Source organism: Crocodylus siamensis, chromosome 2 (assembly GCF_052110815.1).
Source record: "Crocodylus siamensis isolate JL-2025a chromosome 2, ASM5211081v1, whole genome shotgun sequence".
NCBI classification, from domain to species: Eukaryota; Metazoa; Chordata; order Crocodylia; family Crocodylidae; genus Crocodylus; species Crocodylus siamensis.
This window is the reverse complement of record NC_143396.1, coordinates 58,723,756-58,740,337: the sequence shown is the minus strand read 5'-3', so window position 1 is coordinate 58,740,337 and position 16,582 is coordinate 58,723,756. Positions and strand designations below refer to the sequence as shown.

The 16,582-nt window shown below is 42.3% G+C and overlaps 1 protein-coding gene across 7 annotated transcripts in view; it reads left to right on the top strand.

Moving 5' to 3' along the window:
- The window catches only part of DLC1 (DLC1 Rho GTPase activating protein), a 409,890-nt gene that overhangs the window by 369,928 nt on the left and 23,380 nt on the right, over window positions 1-16,582 (top strand). For all 7 annotated transcript variants that reach the window (XM_090035987.1, XM_090035988.1, XM_090035989.1 and 4 more), the window contains 2 exons: window positions 5,053-5,124; window positions 8,511-8,592. In XM_090035987.1, coding sequence (XP_089892113.1) covers window positions 5,053-5,124; window positions 8,511-8,592 — 154 coding nt within the window. The remainder of the gene's footprint in view (window positions 1-5,052; window positions 5,125-8,510; window positions 8,593-16,582) is intronic.

The window sequence follows — 16,582 nt, the reverse complement described above, 5'->3', positions numbered from 1 at the left end:
CCTGCCAGTTTGTGGACTCACACCCAGGGAGAGCCTAGAGCTCCCCTCAGTGGTAGCAGGGGCAATTGCAGAGCTGCAGGAACCAATGCAAATCTGCTCCCCAATTTCCGCATGTGTACACACCTGCCTGAAAGGGTTTACACCAGCTTGGTTTACTACACCAATGTAAATTTAGGCCACAGTAAATGCACATGTCAACACACCCCTGGGGTGAGGAAGCTAGCATCTCCTCTTCCCTGTCTTCAGAAACCATTACACAGCTCATCTCACAATGGAGGCATTGTGAATTGTAATGAGTGAAATGGGCACCTGAGGGCATTTGTATACATACATGCACTGCAGTGCCAAGCACTTGTATAAGCGCCTAGTGCTGTGTTGAATACAATTGTACAAGTGGTGAAATGCGCATCAGCACTGAGAAAACAGTGGCTCACTTTTGAACCAAAACACCTCAAAGGTGTTTTAGTTCAGAAGTGCACTGCTGCCATTTTCTGCACGCTAACATGCATTTCACTGCTTATACAACTGCATGCGACACAGCACAGTGCTCATCAGCTCATGTGCAGAGCAGACTCAATTAATCAAGTCCGCTCTGACCCATCGGATCTCTGGCGTGTTACAGGACAAAAAGGTGTGTGTATAAATGCCCTAAGTTTCTGAAGGATTAGACATTAAGACACTTTCCCTATGCTCAGCCTTCCTCATTGGCTACCTCCAGATGCCACTGGGCTTCCCGTTGGCACCTTTTGGAGGTACATATGCTCCCTATCATCTGTGTGGAGCATGTAGGCACCTAAACCTGAATCGCTACTGGATGTTCCCGAATTCTTTCCACAGGCTTTCTGGGATGCTAGGCATCTAATTTGGTTTAAATGAATTGCTTCCCTGAGCAAGGAGTCTAGTATTTAAGTACAGCAGTGACTAAGTGTAGGTGTTTAAGGGACCAAAACTAGATTCACACTGCTTCCCAGGTATTCCAGAAGGCTTTCAGATGGAGATTGGGGTAATGCAGTATCTGCGTGTAAATGAATGCTGACATTAAACATATCACACCTCTCCTGGAACATTGATCAAGCAACCCACTGGTTCTTAAATCACTACTCCACTGCTGTTGTGTGGAAAACAATAATAATGGGAAAGGAGGGGAGGACAAAAAAAAAATCTGTCCCAAGAAATACTGTGATGCAGATGATTATTTTTACCATTGGATTTTAAACATCTCTGAGAATTTATTGAAACTTATTAATTGAATATTGCTTGTGTTTGAATCTCCATAAATAGAAACTATGAAATGTCTTTTTTACTTGTATTTTATGCCTTTAGCAAAATCAGAGACCAAGAATACATTTGGGTAGGATTTCTCTCTGCTTTCTTTTATATTCTTCTGGAGTCTGCCTAAATTAAAATCCAGCATTGAATACAACCCCAGGTTTCTTAGGACTTACAATTGGAATTGAAGAAAAAACATACTTAATGAATAGCTGGGTGGGTATGGCTGTACGTGCTTGTTCTCATGTTGTCCCTTAATCCAAAGGTGAAGCAAACACAAGTTGCACAAATGCTTGCCTCTACTTCAGTGAGGGGATTTCTGGCTATTTATTTATCTTGCATGTTGTGCTTTGGCTCTCCTTGACATCTTGATTTGGATGCATATCTTAGAGGAGCAGTAGACTGCGCCTAGCAAACAGAAAGCTTTTTATTTTAACCCTGCAGTAACTCTGGAAGCTCATCATACGTGAAATCATTTGGCATTTTGGGTACCATGCCATTTGAGTTTGTGGTGCGCATGCGTTTGTGGCGATGTTGTCTATAAAGTGTGCCACAGTTACAAGATAACTCCACTGCTAGCAGTCCTATATGCAGTATTTTGTATTAAACTTAAGGAATGTGCTCAGTGAAATAATTGGGAATGGTACAGGTTCAAAGTAGGTGGCAACGTTGTCTAATTGGTTGTATCTAATTAAGCCTTTTTGTTCTGGTCCATCAAGAACACTGAATGTAGTTGAGGCTGGATAAACATTAAGAATTTCTGATCTGCTCACCACCTGTTTGATCAAGTAAAATGTTAAAGAGCTAGCATAATACATATAATACATTATATGTATTAACAGAGCTGTTGAGCACTGTACAACTGCAGGAATAAGAAAGTTATTTTCCTTTTGTAAGTAAGCTTCTAATTCTTACTTCTGTATTAACTAGCATTATTAAAAGCTAAAGCAAGGGCAATACTGTTCTTTATGTCCCTGGATCTGCAATACTCGCAAGCAGAGCTTTAAAAAGGCAAATAACTTATCTTTGTATGTTATCTTCAACATCAAAGCAAGTGACTTTTAACTTTTTTTTTCTCACTTGCCTAATTTAATCAGTATGAGGTGAATCCCTTGGTAAAAATGGACCAATGACAAGAAAAAATGCCACAATAAATGGCCACCATGCTACATTTTAAGTTTGTTTACTGTGGATAACCAGATTTGGTTTCTGCTGCTTTGGCTGTTTTGCCAGCAAGCTGCAACAGTTCGTTATGAACATGTATGTGTGGTATCAATACTATTTCTTTAGTTTTTGCAATGAACTATTACTTCTAGATCAAATATAAGCAGAATGCTTAACTATTTTCACAACTTTATTTTCTTCTCAAAGTGATATATAATATAGCAGCTGCCCATTGAAATTAAAATCTAGCTCAATACAGTTTTGGTTTACGCCATAACTGCTCTTCTAGAGCTGTACTTAATAATCATTATGTTTTGGTTTGTGACCTAATGAAATACCGATTTCTGCATTTCTTATAGGGTAAAAACACAAACTAATTAGATAATACTATATTTCCAAGAAAATGGTGTGTAATCAATGGATACATTTCTTTTCTCCCAAGTGCCATGTGCATGATTAGGAATTCTTTAATTTTGCCAGTGGTGGGTAAGCAAAAATTATTTGGAGAGAATATTGCATATGTAAGCCACGTAATTTGTAGGTGCCCTGTGGACCTCCAGTGCTGCGTACTTCTGACTGGGTAGTAAATACATGCTTGAGTGAGCTGTAACACAATGTTTCAGTTGTTCATAGGCTTGGTGTCTATCAGTACTATCTAAATGTTAAAGCACGGGGTATTACAAGCTTTATTAGGTAGTTCTGTCAAGAGAAAACAGTTGTGCCAAGAGATTACATGATTTATTGAAAGAATACTGTTTGCTTCAATTGCAGCACCAGTTTCTCCGGGTAGACTAGTCTATTATAGCAGCAGCTGTCATGTACACTTATAATGTTGTAATACTGAGCATTTTGTAACTGAGATGAGCATTACTGAAGTTCCAGTATCAATAATGTATGGGTCACAAAAGAAAAAACAAATCAAACTTGAAACAACAAAACCTAGAAAATAAGAGCTTGCTATTTCATCAGCAGGGCTCCTGGTTTTCCCTGATTTAAAAAAAATCACAAATTCTCTGATTTAAAAACCCCCAAATCCATGATTAAAATAAAACATATATAAAATAAAACAAAATATATATCAATTGAGCACAATGTTTTATTGATATATATACCATTTTAAAGCAAATTGGAAGTCTACCATTGTCTCAAGCATTGCAGTAAAATAAATTCTAAGCACCTATAAATTTTGGTATTTGATTTTGGGTTTTTTATCATGGAAAATCAGAGCTCCCCTTACCCCTTAGCTCACCAGGATGCAGGTTCAGGCCTCTTACTCCCCACCCACAGCCCCCTGGGCACTGCTGGTGCCCCTCACTCCCTACCCACATCCCCGTGCCCCCACAGCCCTGCTGGAGGGGGCCGCCAGCTACCAGGGTTACAAGGCCAGGCACCCAGGTCTGCAGCCCTATGCCCCCCACAGCACTGCCCAGACCCTGGCTGCCACCCACAAGAGGTGATTGCTGCTGCAGCCCGAGCGTGGAGCCTGGCTCTCCCTCCCCCATGGGTAGCAAGGCTGGAGCAGAGCCCGTGGTGGGATAAATGTGGGCTGCCTGTTGCAGGCTCAGGCAGAAGAGAGGGGCTGGCACTCCACCTCTGCGCACACTCCCAGGGGCACGTGCTCTCCAGATCTGGGTACAGGGCTGGGGTGGGCTGGCCACTGGGGGTTTAGGCTCCCTGACTTGCTGCCCTCCCCAGGGCCTCAGCCTGGCAGGCGAGACCCAACATGGCAGGGCAGAGTGGGGCCAAGTGGGGAAGCTCATTGCAGCCACTGTGCTGGCAACATGCCCACTGCCCACCTTGGAGCAGTGGGGGCACCGGCACGGACGTGTGCCCCTCGCTGCTTCAGGGTGGGCAGGGGGCACTTCGTCAGGTCAGGGCAGGGCTCACAGCAGCTGCAATGAGCTTCCCTGCCTGGCCCTGCTCCACCCTGAGCTGTGGAGACCCTGGGGGAAGGCAGCAGAGTGCAGAGCCCGAGCCCTCAGCAGGCAGCCCACACCCGGCCCACACACACATCTGGGGGGCACATGCCCCCCTGTCTCCTCAGGGGCACATGTAGCATTAAGGAGCCAGCCCCATCTCCCAGACAAGCCACCCACAACCCCGTCCTGCTCCTCTCTGGGGCCTTGCAGCGGCCCCAAGCCCCATGCACTGCCTAGCCGGATGGCGGCCCCAGCCCTGCCCTGCCCAACTCCCTCCCTCCCTATGGGGACCTCAGTTCCCCACCCCCTCCCCACTTACCTGTAGGAGCTGCTCTCCAGGCTGCTTGGTGGCCATGTGCATGTACATGCACCCTGCCTGACCGCCCCCTTCCCACTACCCCCCAGCCCCTTGCAGGCTGAAACTCTGTCAGCCTACAGAGAGCTCTTTGCAGAAGAGCAAAATCTGCATGTTTCTCTGTTAAAATGAAATATCCACCCTTTTCTCAGGTAAAAGGGAAAATCCACGGGGGTGGGGGGGTTGTTTTTCCACGGGAAACAGAAACCCTGATCCCTGTTCATCAGGTATATTGCTGCATATTTGCATGCCCATTTTGTAACCAGAATGGAAGAAAAGGTACAAAAGAACCTTTTTCTCTGCAACTCACTGATCGGAGGGTGCTTTGCTTCTCTTCTCTTACAGAAATAGAGGCCAAGGAAGCGTGTGATTGGCTGCGGGCAGCAGGGTTCCCACAGTATGCTCAGCTTTATGAAGGTATGTGGCACATTTGCAGAAGCTAACTTTTCTGCCATTGAATGACTGAATGATTGATTTGCTTATTTATTTTACCTGAGTTTTATTATTTAGGCAGTACAAACTTTTCTCAGAAGCAATATTAACCTTTGAACTCCAGCATGATGAAATGTTTTCACAATTTTTAGGGACTGGATGGTTTCTATGAGCAATTACTTATGCATGCATACATACAAGTTGATTAATATATACCAAAACCTACAAAAATGCTCAAATACCATGGTGATTTTTAAATTGTTGCCAATCATAACTCTTGGGGCAGTGCAGGAACTCCCAGTTTTTTTCAAGGATTCAGCTTTATGTTAATAACATTCCTATTTGTCATCTCATAGCATCCATATGCAAAAAAAATTATAGGAAGGTATACAATTTTCTCTAATGCAGTTAGGAATTAGCAAACCGGCAGCAGACCGAGAACCAGAAACACTGATCCCTTGTCCTAGATCTGATGTTGATATTAGTTGTCTCTGGTTTAGTGACATATGTCAATCCTGTCTCAAAGGATACTATGAGGACTAGTGAACAATCCTAGCCAAACTAAGCATCACTTAGAAGATAAATTACATTTTCATATGTCAGCAACATTTCTTGTGTTTCACAGAAGATTCACTCAAGACCAGGAGATGTTTCTAGGCCTGCCCTTCATTGGTGGGAAGCTTTTAAGAGCCAAGTAAGACTGTAGATCCATCAACTTCTGTTACCCACCTCTATGGAGGTTGCACCAGGGCCCAGCCTACCACTGCCAGTGCAGTTCCTCTGCCCACTTCTTTAAGAGAGGCTTTCTAGTGGAGCCACAGGAAGCAGAGGAGGTACAGAGAACCCCTGTGTCAGTGAGCAAGGACCTGTGCACACGTGGATAGCCCTTGCTTCCCAGGATTGAGGCAGACTTAAACCTGTACTCATTGTGCAGGTCTGAGAGTGAGACTGCCTCAGTCTTCCACACATATATGAAGTAATTTGAAGAGAACTCCTAGCATAGGAGACCTTTAATGCCCAAGGTTCCCAATGTCAGCATTTTAGTGAGAGATTATTCCATGTTTCAGTTTTTACAAAGTCCATATTCCAGCAAAACTCTGTTGATTTCATTGACGATTTGTCCTCATATTTTTAATCTAATGAGGCTGATTTTGATGAATAGACAAAAGTCTCGTTTTTTAAACAGTGATGCAGTAATGTCCTTTGTTTTGTTTGGGTTTTTTGGTTCATAAAAGTGACTTGCATTATAGTGAAATTATGAAGTGCTGTCATACCTACCATTTCCTCTTCATAAAACAAAACCCCCAGCTGTTAGTTTTAATGCTGCATATAGTCAGTCCATTATTTACAATGAATAATTGTTGGAAATTGCAGCCAGTGCTATGCAGGACCTCTTGAAAAATGATCTACTTGGGCTTTAATTTGCAGCTGCATTGGCAATGTGAGAAGATAATAGCTCTTGCAAAGGCAGCACTTGGTAATTCTTTTGTGTGCCTGTTTAGAAATTAAATTTCCTTTTATTATGTCTCTCACTCAGTACTGACAACTGAGCCAAGAACACACTTTCTTGGGGAAGGGGGAGGTGGATTGGGGACCATAGTACCATTTGTTGTCAAAATCCCATGGGCGCAGTTGTACACTTGGAAAAGTGTTGATTCTTAGACACTTGAGTGCTTTGGGGCTTTATGCTTTACTGATGCATAAAATCTCTAGGAAATTGTCTGCACTCAGAAAAAAATCCTTGCTTGTGATTTTCAGAGTCTGTTTGCAGTTGTTTTCCGTACAGAGAAAATAAGGTTTTCTGAAGCTTCTAAGTCCTGTTTGACTTCAATAGGACCGCCCAAGCGAAAGCACAATTTTGTCTAATCCGCTGAAAAAAATAGCTGTCCTATGTTAAACCAATATACTACTGTCCTTTTTAAGTCGCTTTGCCAGTGGCTCTGTTGATATCACTGAGATAAGGATCTCTTATACCATGCACTACTGCCGAGTCACCTCATGAACTGTTAAATAGTCTGAAGTAGACTTTTTTTTTAAGTGGACGGTCTAAAGAGATTCCCTCTCAGGGGAGATGGAGCTACTGATGAACACACCAGCAGAATTTTCTAATATTCTGTGCATTTATTTTGGCCCCATGATCATCCTGAATGTGGCTAAAACTACAGAAGACACCATAACTGTTATGGGACGTCACATATATTATGGTTCCAACTTAGTCCCCCTTAGCAGCGCCATTGATTTCAGTGGAATTTAGATCACACCCTTGGCTTTTGGGAATTACTTGGATCTTTCTGCAGAAAAGCCAGTATTGCTTGCAGTTCTCATAAAATGGTATTAGCTGTGTTTTGTTCCTGACGCAGAAGTGAAGTGAGTAATTAATGTGATAGATAAAAGGTAATATAATCTGCTTGGTCTACAGTTAGCAATATTCGATTGGTCCTGTTGATTTTAGCACTTTTAATTCCCTCTCTCCTTATCTTTAGAGATTTAAAATCTTTACAGTGAATTGCTGTTCCGTATTACACATATACTCCATGGCCAGGAAAAAAAGGACCTGAGCTTCTTCTACAGTAAATCCAGAGCCTGTTTCTGTATTGTTTATACACCCAAAACTTCCAGGATCTTCGGCACCAAGTTTGAGCTGAGCAAGGAATGCAGGATCAGGATCTATGTGACAGTCAGGAATCTGTTGAGGACAGTAAATAATATTAATTTGGCTGCCATTTCAGAGCTGTAGTAAATTTTCAGAACTCAGCCAAGATTGGTTCCTCCTACTTGCTCTCCCTGAGTATTTATCTAAATAATCTTTTCGGGAATGGAGACAGCATAAGGCGCCCAGCAACTAGTCTTTTTTTTCATTTTAGTTCATATCTCTAATGTACAAGTGTCAACGTGCTAAATAGCTTGATTAACAGCCAAAGGGATTTTGTTTATCATGGTTTCCAAAGATTTTGGTTTTGCTGACCTTTTGCTTTGATGCGAGATGCATGAGCTCCATCAAAGCGCTAACATTTGTTTTAAAAGAGACTAACTGAATCAGGCTCGGCTTCTGTCAAGCACATGGCTTGCATTCAGCTTGTGTGCATGTGCCCACGGTCTCTCACTTTTTCTCTCTCTCATGTTGTTTCATCTTTGCCTCGCTCAGATTTTTCTTTCCATGACACATGAACTTTATCAGTTATCAAAGTTACGTCAAAAGTTTCTGCTTGAGAAGCAAGCATCTTTCAAGACATTTGAGATTTGCAAGATGTGCAGTTTATCTTGGAGGAGATGGTTGCTTGCATTGAAGTGAGCTAGAAAGCTGATTGTTTTGAAATGATTTACCTTTGATGATAACATTTTTGATTGCTCATCTGTCTCAATTCCTACAGATCTCCTGTTCCCCATTGACATCACTTTAGTCAAGCGAGAGCATGACTTTCTGGATAGAGATGCTATTGAGGCCTTATGCAGGTAGGTGGAAAAAATAGTTTATGTTTCAAAATAGAGTACTTTAACATGGAGCTATGAGCAACCTCATCTGAACTGTGTTAGTTAACCGTTCATTTGAGACCTTTTTATTATCTAGCTTGGGCAATAGATATTTATGTTTATAAAATCAACTAAAACATGTTTGGAAACTGTAACAAAAACTTCACAAGAACTACTAGTAGACCATCTCTGTGGTCATATGAATTTTGCTTGTTCTGTTTACTTTTGCTATTTCTTCAGGAATTATTAAGACATAGTAGAATCAGAACTACACTGACTAAAACTATTTTAACAGAGCTGCAGCCTGGGTTCCTTCACAGAAATAATTTTCTTTGAACTCAGTTAGCCAAGCCAAGTAGTTACTCTCTTACAGTTACTACACAAGTAATATTTCTGACATCAGTGGAACAGCTCATGCCAGTAACTGATCATCAATACGAATGAAGCATTAAGGTTTCCCTGTTGTAAAATAGGGTGTTCTCTCTGCTGCTACACTGAATACAATTCCATCCTCCAATGTAAGATTCCCCAACCTGGCAAGGACCTCCACCAAACAAACCTTAACCCTCCCCACTTTATCTTTCATATCTTCTAGCTAGACATGAGTAAATCCAATTTTTTTTTTTACCTTTCCCTTCACTGTGGAGGTTCCACATTACTATCTAAATAACAGCTCCTATGATTCCATATGTGCAATGTCAGCAGCCTTCAGAGAATTAAAATCATATCCTGAAGAAGTTTGTAATTTTGTAGCAGTTCTTATTATACCACTGATGAATTTTGATGAGAAAAGCGGAGGGTAATCACAGAATATTAGGTAGTCCAGAACTTTCTAAACCAATGGTTTCTAATCTGTAGTTTGCAGGACATATGCTGTCCACTGTACCTTTTAACATTGCTGCCAACCAGTAAAAATGAAAAAATGAAAATTGAGGTTGACAGCAAAGGGTGGTGTTTGCCCGATAGTATTGCTCATGGGCCAGTGAAGGTTTTAAAGTTGAAGTGCAAAAAAGGAAAGAGAAACTGCTTTCATATTATCATATTTTATCCCTGGGTATAAAAATAAATCATATTAATGAATGCATCATGTTCATGATCCTGTATTGCACTCGAGACACGAAGTAAAACTTGATGCATCTGATTGCCCATTTGTATGCTCTGGAATCTGTAGAGTTATTAAACAGAATGCAAAGCAAAAATGTTGGGTTCCCAGAAGTGTAGTCGTTCCTTGCCAGGATTTAACCAAATATAGTCAAGCCAGTGTATTTTGGCTTCATTACCCTCCTGCCTTAGCATTACTTTAACTTCGATTTGTAATTCAGAAACGTGGCCGAGTGTCTGTTACTGAATGAAGGCAAAAATATTTCCTATATTATGTTATGGTATTCACTTTTAATGTGACCCCTAAAGTAAAATACTACTTTTACACTGTCATCAGCCTTGAGGAAAATTTGCATGTCTCTGGGGAATGGAATCTGACCACACAGTCTTATGATCAAAGTCGGTCAGTCAAGAAGGTGTAGAGTTCTTGTGAAAGTAGTAAGGGTTCTAGATGTCTGGCTATTGTTAAATAGCCTAATCGTTTTAGGGTCAAGTTGGAACATACAAAGCAATTTAAACATTAGTGCAGGGTATTCCGTTATATAAGGACCAAGACCCTAATGTGCTGTTTTGAAGTCCTTGTAGTTAATCAGGCAATGTTGTACTAGTGAAGAACACTTTGATTTTAATTTTAAACTTCTGAGGATATCTTCAGCTCTCACCTCAAAATGAAATCAGAACAACTCCAGGGGCCAACTCTGAGACCCAAATTTAGCCTGAGATCCTGTTGCTCCATATCAAGGGATCACTAAATTATTTCTTGCTTTTGGATCTCTTTGCATTCTCTTGGTTAAATTTTTAAAAGTTAATTAAGTAAATTTAGCTGAGCTACCCCTATGTAATGCCATTTAGAATAAATGAGTTTTGCTGTTTCTTCCTGTTTCTTTTGTTTATTTTGACTGATGTTACAGATACTCTTTACACTTTATAATGATTATTTTGGAAAGGGCTCACAGTTGCTGTCACAAAGTCTTGGCTGAAATCTTGCTAGTTGGGAATTCTTTTGCATTTTCAGCAGAGTTCTCTCTTAACACCCTGATGCATTTGGTGGTAACAAAGTAATGAGAACTCAGTGTGATTTTTTTTTTTTTCTGCCCTTTGATAAGAATATAACTTTTCCGTGTCAATTAGTGCTCTACTGCAACCCTGTTTGCCTTTTTTCAACAAGTTGCAATTTAGAGACGAAAGACATGAAATTGAAAACTGATCAGAATGCTTGATTGATTTTGTTTTAAAACATCTGCAGCATTTCAGAAATCTTGCCTAGAAAACGCATACACAATCTAATAAACATTGATCTATAATGCAAGAAAAACAGTGAAATGTCATGGCAAACCAGTTGTGGAAATGTGATTAGCCTGTTAATTACTGGGGATACTGACTACATAATGTTCAGATGCAACTAGGTCATGAAGCGCAGTAATCTACAAGACTGTTGTCAATGAAGTACAAATTTCATAACAGACTACCACATTTTATGCATTTCTGAGCAACCACTACACATAGGCAGAGGAGGCCAAACATCCTAACACTTCCATCTCAGTGTTTCCCAATCTTTTGATACCTGGGGCACATTTTATTTCCAAATTTAAAATTGGTGACATACCACTCATTGGTCCAAGGATCCAGTCCACAGACCCCATCTCACTTTGCTGAGTTGGCTCAGCCAGGACCCTATCCAGCCCATTTTTCACAGCACACTGCTACCACCATGGCACACCCTTTGGGAATCACTTTTCTAGCCAGCTAGAAAATATCTTTACACAGCTAATAACTGCAGGGCACAAAACTTCTGAGATCAATGATCTGTGCATAGCACCGCAGCACAAATAAAAGTTTTGTCATTAAGGGCTCCTATAGATATGTGGGGAGCCTGCTTCAATGGTCTGGAAATCCAGCGTGTCGGAGCACAGAAATTGATGTGCTCCAGCAGGTTTTTGTGTTGTATATCAGTGTCCCTGTGCTGAAAAAATGGCAGCGGGGCACTTTGAAATAAAACAGGTTCAGTGAGGTTTAGTTCAAAGCACCCCACCACCATTTTTTCAGCATGGGGATACTGATGCACATGATGTGCAGGTGCTTTTAATTAGTGTGGCTTGCTAATTAAAGCTCCTGGCACTGCATTCCAGGGCACATGTAAAAATGCCCTAAGTGACTACTTAATAAGCATGAACTAAAGAAAACCAAACATAGAAAATAAATAAAAATGTTCTCTTTGTAGTATTTAACAACTTTTCTTCATGACCTGCATTTTAAACAGCCTAGGAGCTATATGTAGCTCCTGATCCAAGGTTTGCCATAGGCATAGCTGGACAAGAGAGATGGATCAGTTACTTAATCTTTTAGCCTAGTTGACTATAGCATACCAGCTTAAGTAGAGTTTTCTGCTCTTATGAGATTTTGGTTTGGAGTGAGCCTGCCTCCATTGCAAGCTGAAACATGACCCAGTAAATGGCAGACAGGTAGTATAAATACACCCTCAAAGCTGGCAGAGATTCATCATTGAGATATGGGCATCAAGCACAAAAATCCTGTTAAGCATGCAATATTAATGGCCAGGAACCACTAACTTAATATAGAAGAGTGGTCCCTATTTTGCCGTCATTTACACCATTCAGAGGTATAACTGGCAGCAGAGTTTGCCCTAATAGCAAGGAGCTATCAAAGGGTTGGGCTTTCAGTTCCCTTGGGTAGCTTCTAAAATCTCAGCCTGGATTTTAAAATTAAATCTGAAATTAAATTGTAGCATTATTCAAAATGAGATTTTTATTTTAAAGAAGGCATATCTAATGCACTAGGTTGTCGACACTTTTTTTTTCTTTCTGTGTCTGGCCAAATTTTAAAGCCAGGGAGAGTAATCGCATTTCGTAGTAGAGACTTGCCAAAGCTTCACAGGTAAAACTCCAAGCAGACAGCCTGGAGTTGAGCAGGACTTTCCCTACACTTGGGACTTTTGACTGTTACAGGCCAAGTTGGAGTTGGATACTAAAACTGAAGGCAAGACAACTGATTCTGATACGTTGTGGCTGCTTACAGAAGTGTTTTTTTAAAAAGTGCTGTTCTTTAAACTCAGGCACTCCCATGCTGGGCCCAGCACATGTCCAAAAGAGACATCATATTAGTTGGACCTGGCTTGCCCAACATCTGTATAGATCGGACGCTTCAGTGAGACTTTTTTGATGCTTTTATCTAATACCTGATTGAATCAGCTATTAGATAAAAACGCCAAAAAAGCCCTGCTGAAGCACCCAATCTATACAGATGCTGGGGAGCTGGGTAGAACTAATGCACTGCTTCTTCCAGTAAAGATTGGGTTTTGGGGGTTTTTTAACATCTGCAATGAGCCTATAGTGCCACCCCCCTTCCACACATCTGTGCTAAAATGACAAGGAGGAGAAAGCTGCCTGATTAGAATGAGAAGGAGATAAAAACAGGATCTACATATGTGGAATTGAGGGAAGGAGCTGTAGTGTTTTGAGACAAGGAGGTTGAGCAGAGATATGTATCTAGAACTGTAATCCTGCAGAGGGAGAGGGAAACTTAGATTCAGAGTTTAGATAGGGGAAGGCCATTGCTTGCTGAGCAAAGACTGGGAGTAGGATGGGGAGGAGACTGGACTGAGAGCAGAAGGGCCTTGATTCAGAGGGCACAGAATACAAGTGGTCAAGCCGGTGGAGGCAAGAATGAGTAAATGGACTGTGCTTACTAGACCATGTGTTTCTCCAGCATCTGAAACTACAATTTCCAAGTCTCTCTGTACCTCTGCTGGCAGGGGCACAGCTGGAGGGAGGCAGAGGTGGTCCATTCCGATTTTTGTCTCGGACCCCTGTGGTGCTAATCCACAGAGGGTGACCACTCACTATTCCTAGCAGTTACTCCAGCAGCTGAAATGACAGACATTTGTGTGGTGGGTTTGCAGGTCCTGCTCATGAATCATGGGGGTGCCACCACATAGAGACAAGAAGGAATTTGTTTTTCAGGGGGTTTTCTTTTCCTTAACTAAGACAGTAGCAAACATTATATACAAAGGACATTATTAAGGTCACAGAGGTAAGTACTCAAACTTCAGGACATTTAATAAGCTTGCCTGGGCAAGCAAGGTCCAACTAATTTGGCTCAATTTTATGATATAATCTTTAATTAAATAATCACAGAATATACTTTCCACCCTGCACTAGACTTGATTCAGGAATGTGTGTTGAAGGAGGCAGTTGTCTATAGGTTCTCTGGTTCCTTCACTGCAGATATGGAGTGAATGGGACTTGGGGTTCCAGGAAAGGAATAAATTGTCTTCCTGTTTAAGGTTGCTGAATGCTGCTCAGAAGAATTCAAGTCTATGCCTGCATCTGCCACAATCTTCTGCAGTGTTCAGCAAGTAATATAAAATCTGGTTTTCATAGATGGTCCCTGCTTTGGATGCATAGGTTGATAGGAAATATATAGTCTTTGGTTTTTATATAATATCTAAGACATATTACCTTGATGTGAGGACTTTTTGAGTCAAAGATGACACCTGGTTACAGGTCTGAATGACAGGATGACAATGACATTGTCCTCATTTATCCAGGTAAAGGGATGCAAGACAGAAGATTACAAACTCTTGTAGCCACTTTGATCTTGAGCTGATATCCATGAGAAGATGTTACAAAGATTTCCAAAGACTAGTTTGGACAGGAGACAGGTCCAGAGATGCCGATCTGTTAGAGATGGTAGTTGAACTTAATTAGGGAATGACATTGCTCAAGGGTAAGGCACAGTGTTGAAAAGAAGAATTGTGAGTGAAGAGAGAAATAAATGCTGTCAATTGTTAATTAAGTGAGCACTGTTTAACCTGTGCATTGAATGAGGTGGAGTGCTGTGAACATGCAGTGTATGATCATGCTGTTAAAAACTGTAGCTTCCCCTTTTACGTGTGCATTACAATACACAGAGTTTCATTAAGGCAACCTTAATTCTGGTGTATCTGGGTTTTTGTTTTGTTTTTTGGGGGGTTTGTTTGGTTGGTTGGTTGGTTTTTTGAATGCCCAATTTCAGCTTTAATAACATTCTCTTTGTTCAGTTCTTCTGCTCAAGGATATATAAACTATTATTTAGTGAGACTATTCACAGAGTAAGGCACTGTTCCACTTGCATAAAGGTTTCGGTATCTAATCTGTTGTAGATTGGATAGATATTAAATGAAATGTCCAAACCTGAGACAGTCTCTACAGAGCATCTACAGTTTTTCCAGAGGAAACTGGTTGTGTCATGAAAACATGTCAGATCTGTAACAGAATTTTTACATGGCTGGTTGTTCTTGTAATTGATCTAGTTCATAAGCAGCTGATCTTGACTTGTATTCACATTCATTTTTGTTAGATGTGGGTTGGCCTTTTGCTATCTTTTCTTATAGGGATCCCTTTGGAAACAGTCTCTACGCTTATCTCTCACAGCTGTCCCAGGGCTTTATTTTAAATAGGAGGCTACAATATAATCTTTATGAAATCAAAGACGCCCTTATCAGGCTGGCTTTATATATGTTTTCTCTGCCAGATCAAAGTGGTGGGGCAGTTAAATGCAATAAAGCTGGAAGTAGATAAAAACCTGCCGTGGAGATTTAGCAGCAGCTTTTTCCTGTACAAAAGCCCCAATACTGTATTAAAAAATTATTATATGAAACTTAACTGAAGCACAAGTTTGTATGCAGAGGGTTAGGGCTAAGGAGTTTAAAACTGAAGTCTTAATTAAACCAGCAGTAACCTGTACTCCACCAGGAGACATTACCGTAAAGTGTGGTCTAATGTCATCCATGAGATTTCAGGTGTTCTTTTGTGAAAGGTTTGTAGTTTGGTTTAGGAATTTAAATATTTTAAAGGTAAAGGAAGAGGTTCTCTAAATTTGTAGGGACCCACACACACTCCCTCCACAGTGGGCAGCCCCCACTGCCTGGCAGCAGCAGCAGGTGGGGAGGTCAGTATGCTCGTGCCCAGCACAAGCATGGCTCCAACCAGTGCTGCGTGGGGGGAGGGAGCAGAGCTTGCCTTATCACCAGGGCTCTGCTCCCCGCACCTGCAGCTCCAGCTCCCCAACTCCCAGCTGCACAGGTCCCTGTGCTCTGCCAAGTGTGGAGGGAGCCCAGCCCCCACTTCCCTGCTGAGTCTAGAATGGGGCTTCCTCTCTGCGAGTGAGGCGCTGCAGGCACACGGCACATGGCATAGGGCCCTAGGGAAGCAGCTGCCCCAGCAGCCAGTCGGCAACCAGGGAGAGGGGTCTTCCTGTGATCGATTTTGTGCTGCTGGCATTTCCGGGCCGGTGCAGTCGGCTGCAACAGAAACCACCCCCCGCGGTCAGTGCAATCAGCTTCTCTTGGCGCCCCCACTCCCCAGCCGGCACTTTCAGGGGGGCACCACTGCTCTTGCCTGCCCTCCCTGCCTGTCACCCAAGCAGGAAACGCTGCTGTCAGGGGGTGCACGTGTACCCCCTACACATTACCACTGGCAGCATCCCACAGGGCCCTCCCTCCTCCCTCCCCACCCCATAGTGATGGGGAGAAGCAAGGGGAAGAGTCCCCCTCTGGGGCCAGGCCTCTCACAAAGCCCAGCTCCCCACCCCATGGTGGCAGGGGGAGGAAGAAGGAGAAGGGCTCCCCCAGCATTGAACAGGGCCCCACTCCTGACCCTGCAGTGGTGAGCCCTGTGTGCCAGGATTGCTCCAGACTGTGAGGGAGTGCTGGGGCCTGGCCATGACCCCCTCCTCAGCTGAGCTTCCCTGCAAAAGGGAGAGCTGCTCTAGCACCTCCAGGCTGCTGGCTTGAGCCACTGCAGGCATGTGCCTGCATTTCCTGAATAGAAAGGGAGCATCTATCCACTTGGAAACTGATTCACACTCTGCA